We start from the raw sequence: 24,404 nt of genomic DNA, 5'->3' as shown, positions 1-24,404 counted from the left end.
TTCTTTCTTTTTAAATTATTTATTGAACTTTTCAAAGAAGACGTAGACATGCATGTTTGGGTATAAAGTAAATCAGTCCACATTTGATTGCTTTTCAACTCTTGTCAGTTACAAAGTAGTACCAAATAACAAAAGAATTACATAAGTGTGTGACGACAACATCCACAAAGAGAAGGCTTACTGCATTCAGTGAGGACTTGAATCTTCTAGCACGTATGTTCTCAGGGGCCCCCAAATATTTCTAGGATGAGAGGATTGTGGTTAGTAATGTAGGTCTTCAATAGTTCTTGGCAGCTGGCGAGATCTTTGAGCAGGTCTCGAAACTTAGGAGCATGGCCCTTGAGCGCGAACACTGCAAGAACACACTTATCTAGCAAGTAAATCAATGCAGAAAGTTTTCTATTATACTTTCCAATATGTTCAAAATACCCTAACAATGCTGTTAAAGAAGAGAATTATATAGGTTTGCCAATCATTGTATGGGCACCAAAACACATGTTTCTATAACTCCTGTATTTGTGGGAAATACCACATCAAGTGCTTACAACTAGCTTCTGGAGTGGAGCATCTCCAACATTTGTCTGAGTGGTAGAGACCTGTAGGTCTCAGGCTCAGGGAAGTATGAAAGACTCAATGTAAGTATCTGTAATGCATAATTCTGTGTCTACCATTGTCGTATAGGCTCTCATTATCCTAATGAGACAACTGGATTTGGGCGAGAGAACCACTTGCACTGTGGGGGACTGAGTCTGAACCCACTACAGGTGACACCTGTCGGCCTAATAAGGGTTTGTTCCAGCTAACTAGCAGCGCCTCATCTCCACCCCTGCTGCAATATAAATGGGGGAAAGCCTTACTAACCCCACTATATCTGGGCTAATCAACAGTAACAATACAAAACTAATGTATAGTAGGGAAAGATACCCATGAATTATGCATCACAGTGAAGACCCTAATTAATCAATGGAAAAATATTTTAATTCAAAAACATATTCTTTTTACAAATCAATATTTGTCTCCTTTTGTCTCACCCTTCTTCATAAACCACAACACATATAATGAATACTCAAAGCGCATCACTAAAAGAAATATATACTTATATATCACACCAAAATATACATGAGAATTTACAAAAAACAGGTACTAAGTGCAAGCGAACTTGCATTAAAGGCTTCCAAATGAATTTACAGTTATGGGCTGCCAAGTGACTTTTTCCAAAGCAGTCCTCCAATTGAGGTAGTGGTGATTAATACCGCCTGTAATGGACAGTTATTCAAATTTACTTAAATGCGGTATAATCATATATCATAGTCTCTAAATTCATGACTTCATGACACTCTTCCGGTTGTTAGTCGACGCGTTTCGGCTTTTTAATTCCCGGCCTCATCAGGACGTAGGAAGCGGTACCTATATATATAATTATAAAATGTATGTCTTCATTGTAATAATCATAAATTATCTATTAACACCACCAGGGTCACAGCACACCCTGTTCACCAATAAAATGTGTTAAACACTAAATTCATAAGATGCTTGTGAATTTTGGAGCCTTTAGTGCCAATTCGCTTGAACTGTGATATATATATTTATATATTTGTTTTAGTGATGTGCTTTGAGTATTCATTATATGTGTTGTGGTTTATGAAGAAGGGTGAGACAAAAGGAGACAAATATTGATTTGTATAAAGATTATGTTTTTGAATTAAAATATTTTTCCAGTGATTAATTAGAGTCTTCACTGTGATGCATGATTCATGGTTATCTTTCCCTACTATACATTAGTTTTGTATTATCATCTCCACCCTAGAGCAGGGATGATTGGGCAACTGAACACATGACAATTGACTCCGCAGGGAAATCGTGGTCTCTCAGATCTCATCCATTTCTCTCAGTTACATTAGTCTCACATATACAAGGACAATCAGAGGCACAGTATAGTTCAATACGGTTTTATTGAAGTAACTGCATCTTAGATAATGAAGCATATTTTGCAATAACTAGGACAATGAAGCATGACAGGATTAAAATTGTGACAAGGAGTGTGAAACATAAAAATAACGCTATCATATTGTCACTAAGATCGTTAAAAATAGCTCTTATCTAGGCTATGTTACTGCACAGCATGTTAAGCTCTAATTCTGACCTTCAGGTTCCCCTGGGAAGACCTCATCCCTCATACCTGAGCAAGAGGCCTGTAGTCTACATAAGCAACTGCAGCGAAGCACTCAGCAATCAGCATACAGTTGTGGTCATCTGGCTGGAATCTCCCTCTAACGTACATGGGTCAAAGTAGTGTTTTTATACTAAAACAACTGATGTTAAAAGAAAGGATCCACACGTAAGAGTGTGTATGCTTCTGTGAACATTAGAGACAAAATGTACCACTTTTGCCAGCAACCTATCTTTCTGCAGTCTTGAGAAAAGCACGGAGTGAAATAAATGTCTTGTTTAAGAACGCAGTGCTGGCCTAGGCAAAGAACAGCTAGATAGAGAAAATAAAACAGGACCACAACTGTGGCTTTTGTTAAAATAATAAAACAAAGCCGAATAAAATATATTTAGGTTAAAGTGCACAGCGGCAGGCCTAGTATGCTAAAATAACGTGTATGAAGCTATAACTAAAATGGCTACACAACGCCATTAGATGATCCTCCCTTAGTTTGTTGGCAGCACTATGACCATTCCAACTCTGTCAGGTGGTCGGGCAAGGTCTGCTGACCATTTCCCAATAAGCACAGAGGGGTCTACACTCAAATGTCCCATATCACACATACATATTCTAAAAATCAATTGGGGGGGGGCTGAGGGATATGTCAAAAACATTATCTGTGAACAAGTCTACTTGACTTTTTTTGATTAATTTGCTAATGTTTATTTCAGTGTTAGCCAATATGCCTGGGTTGTTGAACTGTGGGAAGTGAGGAGAGTAGGCAGGGTCAAGCGCCGGGAAACCTCCGGGTAGCTGTGCGCCATATAAATTCAATAAATAAATCAATGCCTCAAAACCCAGCTAATGTAGCCTATGCCCATCTGGAGCAGACTGCTGTTTGAATTTCTTTGATTGGGCAGGTCGCAAGGGATAGGAGTGATGCATGCTAAAGTCTCATCAAACAGATGCCCGACTCATTATTTTAGATATGGTGCCTTGCTCGTAACCCAAAAGCACTGTTGTATAAAGTGGATCTGTAATATAAGATAACACGTCTCCATATTGGGGACTGTGAGCGGAGTGTGGGCTATTTGCTCACATAACTTCACTTAGAAAAGAATTACATTTTGAAAAGAAACATTTCATGGAAGGTATCAGAATATTTTGAAACAGGTAGAGAAGTTTTGGTAAAATAACCTGACCTGTCCTGCCATAGACAGAGGTAATCAAATCTATCTTTCTGTTTGCTTGGTCAGTGATTTTAAGTATGCTCCATAGTTTACCCTTATGTTTGTATCCAGGTCTGAGCGGAACTATATAACAAAGCATAAGCTGTGTGTGCCACTGCATAGGAAATTCTTGACTGGTGGGAGTGGATGCAGTTTAAAGTGGAACAATATGTGACTTTGACCAGTTCATGGAACGTCCAGACCACCTCGTGAAACTGATGATTGCTCAGACAATGGGGCTAAAAAATTATTTCTAATTTTTAAATTAGCAGCAGAATGTTGTCAGCATAGATCGACATTATTATTCTCTTATGCCCAACGTTTATGCCTGGAACGGATGACATTCCTGTAACAGACCGACTAGTGGGTCTTCCGTGAGGGTGTAGAGCAGTCTGCATAGGAGGCATCCCTGTTGGGTCCTCCTAATAGTAAAGGAAGGTGACAGAAGATTGTTAACTTTGACCCTAGCCGTCAAGGAGGTATATAGGATCTTAATTAATACAGTTTATTAATGTGTTGCCCAATCCCATTCTCTCGAGCACTATCAACATGAACGTGTCAAAGGCTTTAACAGCATCCAAGAATACTGCCACCTCCCTCACCTCTGGGTTCATTTGGTGTACTAGGGAAAGCAACATGTGAAGATTATCTGTCGTGCTTCTCCAGGGGAAAAAATCCCTATTGGTCCAGTATGACCCATTTTGGCTGGACTGAAAGTCTGCCCATTATTTCTCTTCTCTCATTTTCAAGCATATCTCTCAGTTTGATGCCCACTCTTGCCTTCAAAGTTCTCTTTGAAATTGTTTGGCAAATGTCACATTTTCCTTGACAGAGTGTGTGGTAGAAGGCAGACTACGCAAAACATGTAAGCATCAGTAACTGTCTTTTTTGTCCCATTTGAGGGATGCTTGTGAAAAAAGAGGATTTTGAATAAAAAGAATCTGTCAGAATGTGCTGCGAACTAATACACCCTATGACAGGTGTTCCTAGACATCGAGTGAAATAGTAAAAAAAATATATATATATATATATATATTTCCTGACAGGAAAAAAGATTTTTGAGGTGTGAAACAATCACAGGTGTCCTCTCATGAGCCAGAAAAAAATCGGCTCTGGGAGGCAACTGGCAGTGAAATGGATTGTGGGAAGTGGTGCTCCCAGGTTCTTAACAGACTCTTTTTCATTGCCGGCAATGTAAGTTTATCTGGCTGCATTTTTTACCCTAATGTACAGAGGTTTAATAGGAAGTCTTGTATTTTAGATGCTGCAATGCAGTGCTATTTAACCAGTAACTCTTTACGCACATTCAGAAAAAAATGCTGCAACGTCACTTCAGTGACTAACCGCAAACCCATTCCGGCTGTTTACACTAAGGCTTTTCATTTAAACCACATACCAATTTTAAGACTAACGATATTGCTGGCCAAGAGGCATATTTGCCATTAACTGAATAGGAACAGTAAAAACAGTGATTAAAAAATGAATGTCAGGTGTGGGAACGGTCATAGGTAGAAAAGATACAATTAGAAAACACTGATGAAAAATACAGGAGTACCTGGGATGACTCAAGATCTTAAGTGTGTGCACTCTTATAGCCACTGAACATGAGACCAGCCACAGCCTGAATGGGAAGCATACCATTTGTTTGCATACATTTCATTGTCATGTCATTTCCTTGTGTTTATTTCCTCATGGTGTACAATTTAATTGCAGACAATCTTACTGTTTGTTATTTCTCTGGAAGTAGGGTAGGGCATGGATGAGGTAAGGTGACAAATTGGTAAGGTACGCCTTTTCGTGGCAAGGTAAAGCATTAAGGGTAGGGGTCAGGGTGTAGCTGGTTAAGGATAAGAGGTTGAGGTTATGTTTCTAAATGTAAGCGTAAGGGGACAGAGGCTAATTGGTTCATGGCAAGTAAAGTCCATAAGGTCTTGCTCCATCTTAGTTCACGGGGGAAGCCATTTTCCTTAATAGACAATGGAAGCTGTCATATTCCCTGATTCATGCAGAATCTTTGCCATTTCTGCCTTTTAATGGAGATGTCACCAGACCGTATCTTTCTAGGAATTGTGACAGCATCAAGTTCTTTGACTAATGACAGACACAATATCTAATGCAACATACGTCTGGGTCAAATGTCTACCCCTCACTATTTCAAGGTCAAAAAAGAATGCATGCCGACATATAATCAAAATAAAGTAGTCTGAATTGAGGTTCTTTTGCCTTATATGCTCATAAGGAAATGTCTAGAACACATCTTGATGCACAGAATCCATGTCAGTCATTCCTATGTCACAAAATCCAATTTCGGATAAGATGTAGTATGTAAGGACTGCCATGTCACCACTTGTCAGGCGAGGTCCTTTGCCCAGATTATTGCCCAAGATTCTGTCAGAAAAGGTCTCACCTGCTGCCAGCGCACTTCACACTTCGCAGATAATACATCTCATCTGAAGACTGAAGCTGATAGAGTCAAGTCCCAGAGGAAGACCGTCTGACTGCTACCGCAGTGGGTGTTTGCCCTTCTCAGGGAACACCGTCTTCACGCCTCCACTGATAAAGACAGCATCTGCTGTCAACAAGGTATGCAGTGCATTTCTTCTTCCTAAGAAACTCTAGATTGCAAGTTGTTCTGCCTTTCATGCTCTCATAGTATGGTGCATAGAAGTAGGCATTATGCTATGTTTAGGTAACATTTTAAATGACATGTTAACAATGTTGGAAATATCCATTTTATTCTTATTTATGACGTGTCTTGTGGCTGTGTTTATTATATTTTGTGTAGTTGGTTTAGATGTGATAAGAAACAGATTTTTCATGTAGTAATAAATACTTTTAACTTAAAAGTGTTCATTCTTCTTAATGCAGTATTTACGATACTGTTAATAACAAAATAAGGTTTGTTTCTGTGTTTATGGTACCCCTGATCCCTTTCATGGGATTGTTACTAACCCAAAGGCAATATTTATATGTTAATTACACACTGAAAAGTGTTTTACAGGGCTGCAATAACTGGTCTTTCACATTCATCGCTGGTGCACTGAACAAGTTTCATCCATGAGTGGGAAAGCACACCTTGTAGAGTTACGTTACAGTCATAGCTTACAGAACAGGGAGGGTATCAGGGTTTAGGGTAAGGGGTTAATGGTAATGTTAAGGGTAAGAAGGTAGGAGTAAGGGGTCAAAATGGCTGCAGAACTTGCATACTCCCAACTAGACTCCTGTTTTTGGCTCTGACTGTGCTCACTGGGGAGCTGGATGCATGCAATGTGCCTAGTAAGGGATAACAGAGGGCAAGGCCAGTACCCTGGGAATGTTTAGTGCCGAGCTGAGTGGCAGCATGTAGTGGTGGCGCAGATTCATGCAGGCCTACAATCAGAGGTGAGATGAAATACCGACCCACAGATCTGGCTGCAATGTCTCCTAATGCCAACCTCAAGGTGTGAGAGATGGAGGGGACTCAAAAAAGTATAGGAGCACATGCAACCTAGGGGCATAGCTGAAAGCAGCACTCTGTAATTCATCACAACTGGAGCCAGGGCTTAATGATGAGGTGGGGATGGTGGGACTGGCTGGTCAGAGACTAGTGAGGGGATCACCATGATCCTCAAGGGCTTGTGAGGACTGAGCCCCTTCCACTAGGGTTGCGGACACCACTGTAAATGGCCTGTCAAACGTCAGGCCTTCACCTGCGATCTGTGTCTCTGGCTGTAGCAGAGTACCCAAAGTGGTGGTCAGCCCTTTGCAGAGGAAATATACTGAGCAAGTTGTTTAATTTTTGATCTTCCGAGTGTTGGCCCTGGGTGCTATAGTGGAAAAACAGAGAGAACTTTTAAACCTGAAAGCAATGTCCCCTAGTTATAACAAAAAGACATTGAGAGACAGCCCCCAGTTTTTATATAGGTCCCTATTGCATTCCATAACAGACCTTCCAGAGGACCTGACGAATAAAATCTGTTTGGTCTCCTCTGCAGTAAGAGGAGTGAAAGAAAAATTTGAGGTTTTATCAGGAAGAGTCAGCACTGCTCCACCACATTACTCACTACTGTAGCACCCTACTATTCTGCATTTTGTTTTTAAATACATTTTATCACTATTATGAAACCCTTTCTTTGAAATATTTGCCTAAAGCTGTGTCTCCTTCTCAAAGCTTAAATAGTGGAACCTAAGGTGGTGAGACAATTTAATTATTCCTCAATGATCTGACAATGCTTTCAAATTACCCTAAAGCACCCACAGTTGTAGCTCCAAAGAGTGAGAACCACACAGCTGGACTGGTCCTTAAACCTATAACTAGAACCACATCAAACCTTTCCCTAAAATACTCCACTGACTGTAGAATTCAGGATCAGATTAAGGGTTTTAGCACCATCTATAAAGCATACTGGGGAAAATGCCATGTATACCTGCAGAAACTAGCACCTCACTCCACCCCAACAAGCATGCGCTGCTCAATGTTCACCAGTGTGATCAAGACATTATTAATCAACAGGATGAACAGTGAAGATCACTGGGCCTACAAAGAACTTAACATTATAATGCCATCAGCCGGAACTGGAGATCCAACACAAACGCGTGATTCAGGAAATATTTAGAAACTGAACTAATGAAAATTGCCTTTAACTGAACTCGACAAAGAACAGGGGTCAAGTAATTGTGGTCACAGTTAATCACCTTTATGATTGGTTGTTAACCTCCCCAATCTCCAATATTGCTGTATTCTTTCAGCCCTCTGTTGAGAGCTTAAAAGTAATCAGAAACTGTAGAAAAGTAATCAAAAGAAACCTTCTTAATAGGATAATAAATAAGTAAAAGCTACTCTAAACTGGATAAAGTGACTATAAATCCTGATTCAAAGCAGTTTAAAATGGTTTTTTGACTCTCCATTAGCCGGTCTGGGACCTTTGTTTTAAAATTCCAGTCTTTGCCTGTGGTCTCAATCTGAAGTTCGATGCCAGAACAGAGTGAACATTTTTCAAATTCTCACCTCATTTATTTTGGCTCTTTGGAACCAAAGTGCCAGGGGCTCCCACGTTGTCTCCTCGCCCTACAAAACCACTTCATATGGATTCTTCAGAATCTGACTTCCAGGTCATTTCCCAGCATTTTTTTTAACCACAGCTTCAGTGTATAATAGTGCTGAAGGCTGCAAAGATTACTGTACCTTAGCTTATGATGATATTCTGATATGAATGAATTTCTGGTGCTGTATGGAAGTTGCATATTACACTGTTATCTAGTTCCATAACTTGCTTCCCCATCATGCACTGCTTATGTATGACCTCACACAGACATCACTCATGACACGTTCTATGACATCACTGATGGCATCTCAAACTACATCATAGATGACATCATCCAATGACTGTGTTGGTTTGTTTTATAGTTTACGTAGGGACAGGTAACTACCATATTACTTTATCTAATTTTGTTCAGCCTGGGTCCAGCTAATGGGTTTGTTTACAAAACACGTGCTCCTAATGTATTATAGGTGTGTTGAGGTATTGAATACGTTATAAATCTTTGTATTGAAGATTGTCTGTTTGCGAATAACAACTTGTGTAGATTATGTTCTACACAAGTATTTTGGTACTACGGAAAAAGTTTCCAGCAGGTCAAAGATTCTATGTACTACATACTAAATATTGAAAGCAGCCTTGAGTTATTAGACAGAATTTTCGCAGCATGACAGTTTCTACTTAACAAAGAAGAGTGTGTGCACCAGGTACTAACCTATGTACATGTGCTTGTTTTGCTTCAGAAGATGGGCTATCCCTAAAGTTTTCACCACCGTATGAAGGCTGCACGCAGTATAATCTTTAGCACCTTCAGACCTATGTTATTTTGAGTGAATAGTCACTCTCTGGACAAGTTGATGTTAGAGTGTACACTGTGCTCAGTAGATATATTGTAATACTCTGTGGTGTGGTTCACATGAAAGTTTCACTGTCTGGAAAAATTATGGTACAATGTAAACTCTCTCCATAGAGTAAACAGTGTCCACAGTACCCATTTTTCCAATGATATCCACTTCATTTCTCAGTGTAGGTTCAGTGACTGTCAGGCGTTTGATACAGGTAAAGACTGTCCATACTAGGGCATTAGTTATATAACAGACCTTGAGTATTTGGAGGTACTTGGCTTTCCCTGAAGAGTTGTATAAAGATTGAACAGCCTCTGAAGGACAAGTGATCCTTTCATCTGTGGTTAACAGCCAACATGAACTCAGATACCCATGAAGTATATAGTATAGGGTTAATGTTTCAAATAAGCTTGCTTTACCTATGGTTGTATGTATGATAGCAGTAAAGATACTTCATATTCTTCTGAGTTACTTTGACCTTACTTTCATAGCTCTATGGTATACCTGTTTGTAGAGCAATTTTTTACATTAGAAGCTTTAAAGATGTCATCAGTGATGTCATGTATGATGTCTTTTGAGATATCATCAGTGATGTCATAGAACATGTCATGAATGTCATCATCATCAAAACTGTTTATTTCAGGTGCAAACCCATAAAACAAAACAAAAATTTTATCAATCATCACACAAGTCAATAAATATCCATAACACAGATATTATGCATAAAACAAAGTCGAAATCATTCTCATAAAACTAACAGAGTAATAAAAATACTAAAAGCAATTAAGACGGAAATAAATAGCAGCATAAAATGGACCGATAAGTACAGATAAGTGCGAGCTGGAAAATACAATACACAATGTGCCCACATATTTACACAGTCAATTAAAAGCAAGTAGAAAGGAAAGAAGAAAGGCATCTGTATTGGAATTAATATTTTTTTCCAGAAAAATACTCCCCCACCTTCTTCCTGTGTAGCCATATTGCATATAAGTATCGTCTAATGCCAAATACCAACATCTGGCTTGTGTCGGACCATAAAATACAATAGGCCTTATTGAGTTGTCGGACTCCTAAAGAGATGCAGAGTGGTTTATGCCAGAACCACCTAGGCCCGTCATACAAAAGGGCAGAAAAATAGGGCATGTTCAACAACCTCAATCCTATAGTTACAAAATACACATGCTGGTGAATCTGTGCCATGGGCTTTCCATCTATTTATACATTTATTTACTAATAGTGATCCCTGCCTGAATTTAATAAGAAATGTGTGAGCCAGGGGAAGTTGAATGATGTTCATCTACAGTTCCAGGTGTTGCTTTGAAGACAAAAACATCCACCTGCATTCCCCTCAGATTTGGTTTTTTCCATGGTGGCCAATGATAATACTATTCCAATATGCATTTAGTGCTGTGGGTAATTTGGACAGCATTAATACAGTATTCACTCAGGCCTAAATCATAAAGGTACAGTTTAACATGTTGGAACAATGGTGGGAATTTGGACTTGCTTAATTTCAACAATTCCTCTGCTGCTAGTCTATAATGGGAAAGTTCTAGGGTAGACCACAGTCTGGCCCAATGTAAAAGGGGGTTCAAAGAGGCCAGGTCACCGACTCTCCTTAGGCCAGTGTCGAGTTAATGTAAGATTGGGGTACCCTGAGGAGGGCTAAATAAAGATCTCAAGAAATTATTTTCTTTTGATGATTTCCCTTGGCCATGTACATTGCAGCAGCCTGGGCTTTAGCCCAGTAGAGTTCAATACCTGAGGAGACAGATTTGGGGTGGTGGCCTTGAACATCCTAAATATGCCAGGCGCAGTATGTAGCAAAATTTGTTCACTTTTTTGCGACTGGAAATTCCATCTTAGACTTTTCAATTCTAATCCCCAAGTACTCAAATTTTTAAATCACCTGCAGGATGGGTCCCTATATTGAGAACCCGCCTCTGCAGGGTCTATGGGGAATGAATAGCATTATCTTAACTTTTTGGGTATTCAATTTCAACCCACGATGATCACAATATTCCATTAATTTGTTCAACAGGTTTTGTAGTTCAGAGCAGGAGGAGGTAATCTGCAAAAAGCAGTGCAAGAATGGAGTGCACTCTTAGTCTTGAGGAGTCATGAATGCAGTTACATAAATATTTTACCACATCGTTATATAAAACTAAAATAGAGTTGGCTCAAGTACACACCCTTGGCGCACCCTGCGCTCTCCAGATATGCAGTCGGACAGTTCACTACCCAATCCACATCTGACTTGGGCAAGGAGTTATTGTTTAATCTTACCAGAGTGTCTAAGAGTATGTGATCTAGCCCTGTGGATGCTAAAGTGGACCAAAGGTTCTTTCTAGGAACAAGATCAAAGGCTGCCGTGAGGTATTTCGAGAAGATAAGGTCAAAACAAAACGTTTGATCTGTCATGCTCACCTTGGCATTAAAACCTGCCCATAAAGGTGACATAATGGACGAGTGCTTCTATCGCCCATTTTTGTATATTGGTATGATCTCAGCACCACACAGGACTCTGGAATCTTTCCTCCTGCGAGTATCCCATTAGACAGAACATTAATATGTGGTCCTTATACAGTAGGCTCAGATCGAAACGGATCATTCAGGACTTTATCGGGACCTGGGGCTTTCTCAGGTTTCATAGCCTGGATAGCACTAAGAGTTTCATAGAGGGTGAAGCAAATCGAGTCATTGATAGCTATGACTCCTGAGCTCATGACAGCATTGGTCAAGTCAAGTCAAAATAACTTTATTCGGCTTATCAAAAACCATAAAAGTACACAAAGAATAAATAGTCAGTTAAAAATCAATCAACATTACTGTTTTGTGATTTATTCAGTAGGCCTCAACCAGCGTAACCTGACCAATATTTAAAATATATTTCTAATACCTAGAACTCTGTTAAAGGTCATCCAGTTAATTCTCTGTATATACAACATTCATTAAACACTCTATCGAGAAAATGCATTTATATCATAAAATTACAGGCTTGCTACGTAAAATATTAAAATCCCTCTAAAGTGCTTGGACAAATATTATTCTGATTTTGGCGTCTGTTTCGAATTTTACAATTATCAAAACCATGCTAGATTAAATGTCTCAACTCAGCTGGGGGACATAATCGCATAAAGTGCATATTTATTTATATATATGTGTGTGTGTGTATATATATATATATATATATATATATATATGTATATATATATATATAAAAATAAGCGAGTCATTAAAAATCTAATAGGGAGTCTAATAATAAACAATAACATACAATAAAATTGTAAGTGAGGCTACTCCAATTTAATAGCCTACTAGTTGTCCCCCATTGTTCTCCTACTGCGGAAAGCATGTTTAAAAAAACTACACACCCCAATACAGACATCTGTATTACATAACAGCTGAAGAAACGTTAGAGTCTTTTTACACATTCGAACAGCTGATTTTCTTAACAAGGGCTTAAGGTCTTATTGTGCACCCTTCTTTACTCACCACTTTCTATACTATACGAGTCAGCATTCAATAGCCATGCACAAAAATATGAGAGAGAAAAAAAAACAGAAAAACCAAGGCAGTGGGCCCAGCTCAGCCTCTTCTGGCTGTGGATGGGTCTTGCCCTTGGCCCACGTACGTCCTGTGCAGCAGTGATCTGGCCATGCTTTATAGTGCTAATTGGTGGGCTCTAGTGTGAGCAGCTGATCCCCAAAATGGCCGCCTCCTGGGGCCAAGAGGAGTCTGGGACATGTAGGCCTCCACAGGTAGATCTGAGCGCCACACGCTTTAGTGATCTAGCTGTGCCTTATAGTGCTCGTTAGTGGGCTCTTGTGTGGGCAGCTGGTCCCCAAAATGGCCCACTACTGGGGCCAAGAGGAGTCTGGGATATGTATTCCCCCACAGGCAGCATTACTCTTAGAATAGGAGGCCCCTGCATTGGTTTGGGCATAAATGTTAGCAAAGTAATCTATCCATTGCTGTGGCTTGATTGAGAGTGCTAGGTGGCTAATAGCACTACCACTGCCATGGGAGAAAATATGTCAGAATGTCAGTCGTGTTCTTCAGCAGCAACAATTAGTGCTAACCAGATGCTGTCTATCCATTTCTGTTTTGTGAATGCAATAATGTGTTTATAATGTGCACAGGCAATAGAGAATGACTTACAGGACCCCATTTTAACTACTGCAATTGATTGCCCTTTCACCTGCTGGCATTACTTATTGAACCAGGTAGAAGCCTGCTGGGAGATGCCCTTTTTTGGAACCTAGATCCTTAGGGTAAAGCTGGTGTAAGACACTAAACAATTCCTCATGGAGGCCTAACATCAAAGATGTATCAAAAGGATGCTCCAATAGTAGTTTAAAAATAGCACTAAAGGGGTCATAGATTTCAGTTAAGGTTTTGGTATTAAGACAAAGTTTAGACCATTTAATAGCCTTCCTGTTGTTTCCTAATGATACAAGAGTCTGTGACCTGACTCCTGGTGCAGCAGAATTTCCAAACAGATTTCCATGCATTTTGAGCCTAAGTGCGTTATGATCACTATCAGCTTTGTTTAGGATTTCAAAGCCAATAGCCGTGTGCAAAATATCAAGGTCTAAGAATACACAGTCGATTCTGCTTTTAGTATCACCCTTGTGAAACGTATAGGCACAATATAGATCAGAATGTTACCTCCCATTACATATGCCCTCATATCATGATTGAAGGTTATAGATAAAAGCTGAATAGCGGAAGCTGGTTATGATAAGGGTTTACTTTCCAGTAAGGGTATACCTCTAGCCTTGTCTCCAAGACCAATTGCAGACTCTAGGCCGTTTTATAAATCAATCCTACTGCCAATCCTGCCCTTTATGGACAGACCTAAGATATCGGTTCTTTCGCTCTCTAATTTCTTTATAGATAAAAAGGGCACGTTTTTAACCCAGATCAGGAAGCCACCAGATGGATGCCTAGCCTTGGATGGAACAGCCTCAATGCTAAAACTGGTGTTACCAGGCCAAGAGGTTTTTCACGGCCTAGGTCTCCTGCAGAATTATGTCATGTTGAATAAAAAAAATTACCCCATTCTGGATCAATAACTTTCCCCTTGTAGACCCGCAAAATTCCAGGACAGTAACGGGAGGGGAGGCAGTGATAGGTTTACCAGAGTGCCCAAAACAGGGAGGGGACAACGTGGAGATAGATGTTCAAGAATGTAAGGGGTGGGGTTTTCTGCATGTTGGTCCTGAAGAAAGGTAGGGGTGGGGTAGATGATGTGTGGGTGTGGCATTGGATTAAGTGGCTGATCTCGGCCCCCCTGGCTGTCAGTCAACACAAGCTAAGTCTGAGAGTGGTTGAAACTTATTAGAGTTGGGGATGGCGAATCTCTGTGGCTTAACTGGTGGTCTACAGGGCAAAATTAGGGTATTTAGAGTTGACCACAATGCAGTCTCCCCTCTTTTGCTTGACCGATGGACAAACCCACCCTACCCTCCTCAAAAAGAAAATGTCTTTAGGTTCATTCATGTCAAAACTCTTGTTGCAAGATAGACAGTGGCAAACCCTGTTTTTAAGCTCACAAGTTGATTCATCTCTCGAAGAGGTTAAGTGTGGCACGTCCGTCAGCATGGTCACAGAGGGACCGGTGGGAGACTGAGTCGAGATGGACTGGGAACATGCTGTGGCGTAGCCTTGAGCTCAGGAATTTGTTTCATTGGTGAGGCTCCTCTTCCTCCCGGCCCGTTACTGTGCTGGGTTGCCCCAACCCTTACATCAGTAGCCCCTGCACTGGAGATCTGTTGCGGAGTTGAAGTGAAGTGGTGCAGGTCATTCCAATCAATGTTAGACTGGGAGCTACAGACATAGCAGAGATCACAGTTGATGCATTAAGATTTGCCCAGGTGGTGAAAAAGGGAGCAGGCCCATTGGCCAGCAGGTCGGCAGGCAATTGTAGTACCTGAGTTACTGCAGATTCCACTTTGCATAGTCTATCAATGAGCGGAGATAAGCAGGCATCCACCAAGAGCTGGAATTTATTAAAAACTTTGTCCCAATCCAAGCCAGGAGGAGCTACAGCACTAGCATTGTTGTAGTTAGCAGTGTTAGAGATTGAGCTTTCAATGACTGAAGAAGCCGGGGGCTGTGGGGGTGAAGGGATGCTGCTTCTTCCATTGGACGCCCTCGTGATCCTCCTGGGTTCACTTTGGTCTGCTTCCTTAGACTTCCTTCTGCATTTGGCTAAAGGCGGCCCCTAACCCCCACCAATTAGCTGGGGGTCGGAACAGGTATTGGGCACTGAGCTAGATAAAGATGGTGGTCATTATGGCAGCCAGCCAGTCCCAATCCCACTCCCATCAAACAGGGGGCTATGCGTTGGAGAGGGGGGCCTCGCTGTGAGAAAGTAGCCTCTTTCTAGCCTTGTTACCCCCACTTTTGGCCTGTTTGTGAGTATATGTCAGGGTGTTTCCACTGTCTCACTGGGATCCTGCCAGGGCCCAGTGCTCATAGTGAAAATCCTATGTTGTCAGTATGTTTGTTATGGATCACTGGGACCCTGCTAGCCAGGACCCCAGTGCTCATAAGTTTGTGGCCTATATGTATGTGTTCCCTGTGTGATGCCTAACTGTCTCACTGAGGCTCTGCTAACCAGAACCTCAGTGGTTATGCTCTCTCTGCTTTCCAAATTGACACTAACAGGCTAGTGACCAATTTCACCAATTCACATTGGCATACTGGAACACCCTTATAATTCCCTAGTATATGGTATTGAGGTACCCAGGGTATTGGGGTTCCAGGAGATCCCGATGGGCTGCAGCATTTCTTTTGCCACCCATAGGGAGGTCTGACAAATCTTACACAGGCCTGCCAGTGCAGCCTGAGTGAAATAACGTCCACATTATTTCACAGCCATTTACCACTGCACTTAAGTAACTTATAAGTAACCTATATGTCTAACCTTCACCTGGTGAAGGTTGGGTGCAAAGTTACTTAGTGTGTGGGCACCCTGGCACTAGCCAAGGTGCCCCCACATAGTTCAGGGCAAATTCCCCGGACTTTGTGAGTGCGGGGACACCATTACACGCGTGCACTATACATAGGTCACTACCTATGTATAGCGTCACAATGGTAACTCCGAACATGGCCATGTAACATGTCTAAGATCATGGAAATGTCACCCCAATGCCATTCTGGCCATTCTGGCATTGGGGAGACAATTCCATGATCCCCCGGGTCTCTAGCACAGAACCCGGGTACTGCCAAACTGCCTTTCCGGGGTCTCCACTGCAGCTGCTGCCAACCCCTCAGACAGGTTTCTGCCCCCCTGGGGTCCAGGCAGCCCTGGCCCAGGAAGACAGAACAAAGGATTTCCTCTGAGAGAGGGTGTGACACCCTCTCCCTTTGGAAATAGGTGTGATGGCTGGGGAGGAGTAGCCTCCCCCAGCCTCTGGAAATGCTTTGATGGGCACAGATGCTGCCCATCTCTGCATAAGCCAGTCTACACCGGTTTAGGGATCCCCCCAGCCCTGCTCTGGCGCGAAACTGGACAAAGGAAAGGGGAGTGACCACTCCCCTGACCTGCACCTCCAAGGGGAGGTGCCCAGAGCTCCTCCAGTGTACCCCAGACCTCTGCCATCTTGGAAACAGAGGTGTTGCTGGCACACTGGACTGCTCTGAGTGGCCAGTGCCATCAGGTGATGTCAGAGACTCCTTCTGATAGGCTCTTACCTTTCTTACTAGCCTATCCTCCTTCCTAGGTAGCCAAACCTCCTTTTCTGGCTATTTAGGGTCTCTGCTTTGGGGAATTCTTCAGATACCGAATGCAAGAGCTCACCAGAGTTCCTCTGCATCTCTCTCTTCACCTTCTGCCAAAGGATCGACCGCTGACTGCTCAGGACGCCTGCAAAACCGCAACAAAGTAGCAAAGACGACTACTGCAACCTTGTATCGCTTCATCCTGCCGGCTTTCTCGCCTGTTTCCTGGTGGTGCATGCTCTGGGGGTAGCCTGCCTCCTTCTTGCACCAGGAGCTCTGAAGAAATCTCCCGTGGGTCGACGGAAAATTCCCCCTGCAACCGCAGGCAACAAAAGACTGCATCACCGGTCCTCTGGGTCCCCTCTCAGCACGACGAGCGTGGTCCCTGGAACTCAGCAACTCTGTCCAAGTGACTCCCACATTCCAGTGACTCTTCAGTCCAAGTTTGGTGGAGGTAAGTCCTTGCCTCCCCACGCTAGACTGCATTGCTGGGTACTGCGTGATTTGCAGCTGCTCCGGCTCCTGTGCACTCTTCCAGGATTTCCTTCGTGCACAGCCAAGCCTGGGTCCCCGACACTCTAACCTGCAGTGCAAAACCTTTTGAGTTGTCCTCCGGCGTCGTGGGACTCCCTTTTCTGACTTCGGGTGGACTCCGGTTCACTCCTCTTCCAAGTCCTGTTCCGGTACTTCTGCGGGTGCTGCCTGCTTCTGTGAGGGCTCCCTGACTTGCTGGGCGCCCCCTCTGTCTCCTCATCCAAGTGGCAACCTCCTGGTCCCTCCTGGGCCACAGCAGCATCCAAAAACCCTAACCGCGACCCTTGCAGCTAGCAAGGCTTGTTTGCGGTCTTTCTGCGTGGGAACACCTCTGCAAGCTTCTTCACGACGTAGGACATCCATCCTCCAAAGGGGAAGTTCCTAGTCCTCTTCGTTCTTGCAGAAACCAAAGCTTCTTCCATCCGGTGGCAGCTTCTTTGCACCCTCAGCTGGCATTTCCTGGGCATCTGCCCACTCTCTACATTGTCGCGACTCTTGCGCTTGGTCCCCTTGTTTCACAGGTACTCAGGTCCAGAAATCCACTGTTGTTGCTTTGCGGGTGTTAGTCTTCCTTGCAGAAAACCCCTATCACGACTTTTGTGCTCTCTGGGGGTTATAGGTGCACTTTACACCTACTTTTCAGGGTCTTGGGGTGGGCTATTTTTCTAACCCTCACTGTTTTCTTACAGTCCCAGCGACCCTCTACAAGCTCACATAGGTTTGGGGTCCATTCGTGGTTCGCATTCCACTTTTGGAGTATATGGTTTGTGTTGCCCCTATACCTATGTGCTCCTATTGCAATCTATTGTAACTTTACACTGCTTGCATTACTTCCTTTTGCTATTACTGCATACTTTTGGTATTGTGTACATATATCTTGTGTATATTTGGCATCCTCATACTGAGGGTACTCACTGAGATACTTTTGGCATATTGTCATAAAAATAAAGTGCCTTTATTTTTAGTATATCTGTGTATTGTGTTTTCTTATGATATTGTGCATATGACACCAGTGGTATAGTGGGAGCTTTGCATGTCTCCTAGTTCAGCCTAAGCTGCTCTGCTATAGCTACCTTCTATCAGCCTAAGCTGCTAGAAACACCTCTTCTACACTAATAAGGGATAACTGGACCTAGCACAAGGTGTAAGTACCTCTGGTACCCACTACAAGCCAGGCCAGCCTCCTACACTCGCTCTCACTCTCGATACCTCTCATCCCGCAGGAACCTGAAGCCCCTCACCCAATCCTAGTGACAGACACCGTTACACTAGAATAATTTATTTGTCCAGTACACCTGCAGTACCCTTTAAAAATGCATAGAGGGTAGTGCCTACTGGGGTTTTAGAGGGACCAAATATGCCTCCCTGTAGTTTGCGTTTAGCAATTTAACAGAACAGTGATATATCCTACCTCTTTTCAAACTATTCAAACTGATCTGTAACGTGCCCTCCTGGACACGAAAGAAGCTGGGGGACGAAATCCTACCATAGCTAGATGAGACACAATAAATTGTAGAAGGTCGCAGAGGGTCGCTGACGGGGAGAACACCTTGCGGACACTCCAACTGTCACAGTGACAATATGAGTCTATGAGTTTATGAGACTAAATCCACTGTAAGAACTATAAGTACAGGTCTTGATCGGGATCTCAAAGACTTGATCAGCAACAACCATAGAATAAAGAAGATAAAGTCTGTTAATTTCACTGCATGAGGTACAGGTAACGTAGATAAAATATGTGATAGAGTATGTGGGCTGTAGGTAGAAGCCGCAGTGTGGTATAAACTGACCAGTTCCTACCACTTACCTCCTCCCAAGAGCTGTTAACTGATGCCGCCTCCACCCACAACAGATGTCTTCCAATGAACTCTCAAAGGCTTCCAGTCCGAGGAGCATACAATTTACTGTTGCCTCACAGGGGTAGCTCTAAGAAACAGAGCATTAAGACGCTTAAGAGCCTCAGCAGAGGAGATCCAAAAGTTTGGATTCCAGCATCGGCTCAACCCACAGCTCCAGGCCCAGCTGCAAACCATTGGCACACCTACCCGCAAGTCCCACTACCCAAACTCACTCGGCTCCCCGGGTGAGTGCAGTGCAGTGACAGTAGTGGAATTGCCAGCAGCAACTGACAGTGAACGACAGCTGTGGCATGGAAGCTGAAAAATGGGACTGTGAAAAAACTAAGAGAGTCAGAGCAAACCTGAAAGTGGGGTAGGAAAAGGCAGGGGCACCGGCTCTACCAAGGATCATCATGACCTCCATCCGAGGATTCTACCCTGGTGTGCGATGAAGCATGTGGGCATACACCCGCATGGCATGACAACAGGGGGAGGAGGCTCCTGACGACAATCATCCCGGGGGTGGCGCTGCCTGCTATCTGCCTTCAGTATGCTCTGGCTTCCCCCAATCCTCAATGCACATATGGGCTAACGCAGACACCGCTGCTCCCCCTGACTCCACCTTCCAGAAACCGATCTGAGATATATATCCTCAGACTCAGATATTTTCAGGAGGAGTGGAGGAATTCTGTCATAGATCTTTGTGTGTTGCAGGTTCTACAAAGTGATACCAGATGGGTTCCAATCGATGTCTCCCGTTCTGTTACACTTGTCTTCCAGTAAACCACCGGAAAAAGGATGCCAACTTTGGGTCCACCCAAGAAGACTAAAATACAAGTAGCTCCACACTGAGAAGACCTATGAATCCACCTTAAGATGGACTTAATGGTGCCCCTTAGGGTGCAGAAGGAGGGCAGCCTTATTGTTCCACACTAGCATGGCCTCCCCGTCCTACATGAGTAATCTCAGATGTCAGTCATAAGCAGTGCACGGCTGAAGGCAGCGCGCAGTGGGACACGGCCACAAGACCTGGCCTGCGGCCAACCCCACCACATGCAGCCAACCCCACAATATGCATGGTCTTCAGTCTGGCGAGGTGCGGTGTGCCTGTGGCCAGGGTCTACGACCAACCTCTTTGGCTGTAAACGGCAGTGTTTGGCCACAAAGTCTGGCCTGTACATGCAAAGATTTTTTAGCTGAAGCAGTGACAAGATATTGAACTGAGTTGCATGTCTGACCTGCAAGAATATCTGAGCTATGTGCTTAATCCTGCCTAAACCCGCAGGGGACTATACAAAAAAGGCATTTCATAGTATGTTTAGTAGTATTACAATGGTATTGCTAAAGTGCTAAAAATGCTATTGACAAACCTACAAGTGTAAATCTTCCACACCATCTGCCCTTTCTTACTATGAGAAAATCCTTACGCATGTAACTTTCCTACTCAGTAATACATTTGTGAGGCACCTTGGGAGTGGTTAAAAAACAAGCATCTTTACTACAACATAGGTGGGGTTTAGAGGAGATTAGGAAGGATTAAATGAGGATAAGGAAGGGGTTAGGGAGGGATGTGCACCTACCCACAAAAGAGTAAGCCAATTCCTATTCCTCAAGGCCTTTTTTATTTGTTTTTTAAAGTGGGGTTGTGGTGGGCTGTGTACGCAGCCCCAGTCTCAGAACCTTGTAAGGCCCTCGGGACCACATCTCCCTAAGTAGTGTATTTTATTTTTTAAAGTGAGAAGGGTGCATGCACCCCCCCACCCCCAAATTCCTGAGCCGTTATCGTCCTGGGGACCTCATTCCCCGGGGCCACCTATTTAAATAATGGGGACCCCCTCCCTTAGCCTTGTGAGGCCACAGAGACTTCATCCGCAAGGGTCACTCTTTTAAATAAAAGTAAGGGAGCGTGTGTGGCCCCCCTCCCTGGGCTGATTTCGACCTGGGGGGGGGACTCCCATCCCCTAGGGCCTGGTTTAATTTTCAGGGGGCGGGCGCATGCGGCCTGAGAGAATTTCGGCTCCTGGAGACCCCATCCTCCAGAGGATGGTGTCATTTTCATGGAGAGGGGGTGCTTGCGTCCCCCCCAGCAGTTTTTCTTGTCCCAGGGACTCCATTCCCTGAGGCCTTGCATGATGCCTGGAAGAGGGGGGTGTACGGGTCATGCAGCTCTCCTCCCGGGGCATTTTCAGCCCCATGCAGCCTATTTCCCAGCCCCCCTGGGACCCCATCCCTCAGGGTCTGCACAGTTAAAGGTGGTTGCCTTGGTGCCCACCCAGGGCATACACCAAACTCTCACTGGAGGCTGCAGAGGGAGGCCCAAGGCCACCAAGGCCACCACTGCCTGAACTGGCTGCCCACATACAGCAGGAGCCAGCGCTGCTCCCATCCGCAGGGAGCACCTCCTAATGTTGCGCCCTCCGGGCAGGAGCAATATTTTGATCTGTTTCCCTGCTCGCTTTAGTGGGGACAGGAAAGCAATTCAAAAGTCCACTCCCAGTGGGCAGGAGCATTTTCAAAGCTTGTGCCTGCTGGGGGTGGACTTGGTATTTGCTCCAGCTTGGTGGGAGTTTTGAAAATGCTATGCCCTGGGAGTGAGTGCTCTGGCAGATAACTACAAAAGCAGCCCTGGTAAATGGGGTCCCTAAGGTAATTAATGGTTTAGGGAGGTGGCTCTGTTGTATTTAGGTTTAGTGGCCCTGGGGGATTGGGTCCACGGGGCCTTTAGCAGCTCCAGAAAAGGGGGGGGGGGGTTACTGCTACCATACTCCTTCATTAAAAAATTCAGCCCCAGGGATGGGGTCCCCAAGGCCTTTAGGGTCTGAGGGAGGGGGCTGTGCTGTCATTCTTCCCTTTTTAACACATTTTGGCCCTAGGAGTGGGCTTCCTGGGGTTCTCACAGGCTTGGAGGGGGAGCCATAAGGCCCCCCTCCTCTTCTTCATTAAAGAATACGTCCCCGGGGGATGGGGTCCCAGAGCCTCTTAGGGAAAGGGTCGCACACCCCCACCCTTTTCCCCTTTTTGATAATTTTGGCCCCGGGATGGGAATGCAGCCTGGCCGCCATTTGTTTTTTTTATTGTTTCTGCTCCCGAAATACTCTTGAGGCATTGCAACATTTTTTGCTGATTTTTTTTCCTTTTTTCTTCTGGGTACCCAACATGGTCCTAAGGGGTCAGGGTATCACTACCCTGGCCTCCTATATCTTTATTTTTTTTCATCTTCAGGATAGGGGACTAAGTCCCAGAGTCCTATATAAAGGCTACCAGTAACACTGTTGTCATGTTGCTGTCAGCCTGTCAGAGTGCTTACATAGGAGGGCGTTCTCTCATTTGCAAGGGGGGGAGGGGGGATGCGTATATGCAGCTCTGATCCATTACTTCCATGGTGGAACAAAGTCAACAGGGAGTTGCATGGCGCCACCCAGTGCTATGCAGGAGCACTCCTATGAAATCTCCAGGATGCAGTCCTGTTCCTAGGGAATATTCGAAAGGTGAGAAATCTGCTGTTATAGTATCCACCAGAAAGAGCACTACTAAACACAGTTAACTTGTTCTTCTTGTGCTGGAGACTTTTCCTGTGGGAGTGGTTTGTGGTAAGCACAGAGTCTGTCAGAAACTAAACAATGTCTGAAGCAGCAGACACAAGCCTTTAAAGGGAACTTATTTCTATGTGAAGTTTCCTGTAAAAACTGCAGTCATTGGAGACTGCACAGCCAAAACAAATAGAAAAAACAGCACAACTAATGACATCATTCATCACACAAATGAGCGGTGGAATTGTTCCACCAAAGTTGGAATGAGAAGAACCAAGAATCATATTACAAGGAGACTGACGTGTCTACTGACAATTTCTATTTTCAAATAGCTATTTAAAACAGCAATGGTTACAGGGTCCAGTCCCAAGCAATATTAGTTTGAAGAATTGATTTAGAAATCAATTTATGAGATTTGCTGTTAGATTCCTTTTACTGAGGCAATCTGTATGTATTTTAACAAAACGTTTTTACAGTACTCACAACATGGCTCCAGGGTGGTGCAAGATGGAGCCGCCAGCTGGCCGGAAGTTCTGAAAAAGATACAGTTAAAAAAAGAAATTAAAAACAAACAAAAAAAGGTAAACCAAGTAAATTAGGAAATAAAAAATGTAATAAGCTAAAACAAGAAAATGTACAGACTTTGATCATGTATTTCCTGGTACGTTTTGGTAGTTTAGCAATCATTCACATTCAGTTGGCTTTTAACTCATCTCCTTTAAAAGCTCTACAAAATGTTAAGTCACAGTATATTCAAATAATGCAATATTCAGTGTATGAGAGCACAGAAATCCTGGAACCAAAGTGCAGTCAACCATTTAGACTATAAAGGATAAATACAGACCAGCTTCAGGTCTTGGATGTTCAATGAATGAAATTTCTTCTAGTTCAAGATCTAAAATGTAAGCAACACTTTTCAGTTCTAGACCTCAAATGTTTGCTATTGCTCAGAGTTCCAGATGGAGATGTATGAGACACTTTTCAATCCCAAATAATAGTTCAGGCACCATTTTGAAAAATCAATCTCAAGTACACACAACATGCTGAAATCCTGGATCCAAAGAATATAACATCATTCGTCCTCGATGCAAATGTTATGCAGCACCTGAGAGTCTATCTGTTCTTGCTCTCTCTTAAGGATCATAGCTTGCCCCATCCCTTTTCCACCACATTTCATCTACTCATTGTTTCCCCTTGAACATCTGGTTCACATCCTTCTTTTTTCTAATGGGTTACTGAAATTGTACATTCGCTGGTCCTAATCCCTGTATCAGTGAGACTCCGCAATCTGCCACACGAGTGTCTGCATGCATCCGGGGACACCCTATTGGGGAGGTGGGGGCGAGCAGAACTCCCTCTACGCATCTTCAACCAGCTCCACAGTAGCCACTGGGGAGGAACCCTCTGGGGGCCATGTCGCAGCTAGGCCCTTAAAAATCTCACTCCACAACACCAAGTCCCGTTTGGCATTCTCATCAGTGAGCACCAGTCACAACCTCTCCTCTGCCACTTCCCATTCACACGTCT

The 24,404-nt window shown here is 43.6% G+C and overlaps 1 protein-coding gene across 1 annotated transcript in view; it reads right to left on the bottom strand.

Annotated features, from left to right (window-relative positions):
- The window catches only part of ROGDI (rogdi atypical leucine zipper), a 590,903-nt gene that overhangs the window by 108,568 nt on the left and 457,931 nt on the right, over positions 1 to 24,404 (bottom strand). The window contains exon 9 of the mRNA XM_069210699.1: positions 23,361 to 23,410. Within this exon, the coding sequence (XP_069066800.1) occupies positions 23,361 to 23,410 (50 nt within the window). The remainder of the gene's footprint in view (positions 1 to 23,360; positions 23,411 to 24,404) is intronic.

This window comes from Pleurodeles waltl, chromosome 10, assembly GCF_031143425.1.
Source record: "Pleurodeles waltl isolate 20211129_DDA chromosome 10, aPleWal1.hap1.20221129, whole genome shotgun sequence".
In the NCBI taxonomy this organism is placed as follows: domain Eukaryota; kingdom Metazoa; phylum Chordata; class Amphibia; order Caudata; family Salamandridae; genus Pleurodeles; species Pleurodeles waltl.
The sequence above is the reverse complement of the archived record's forward strand: the minus strand, read 5'-3'. Positions and strand labels throughout refer to the sequence as shown.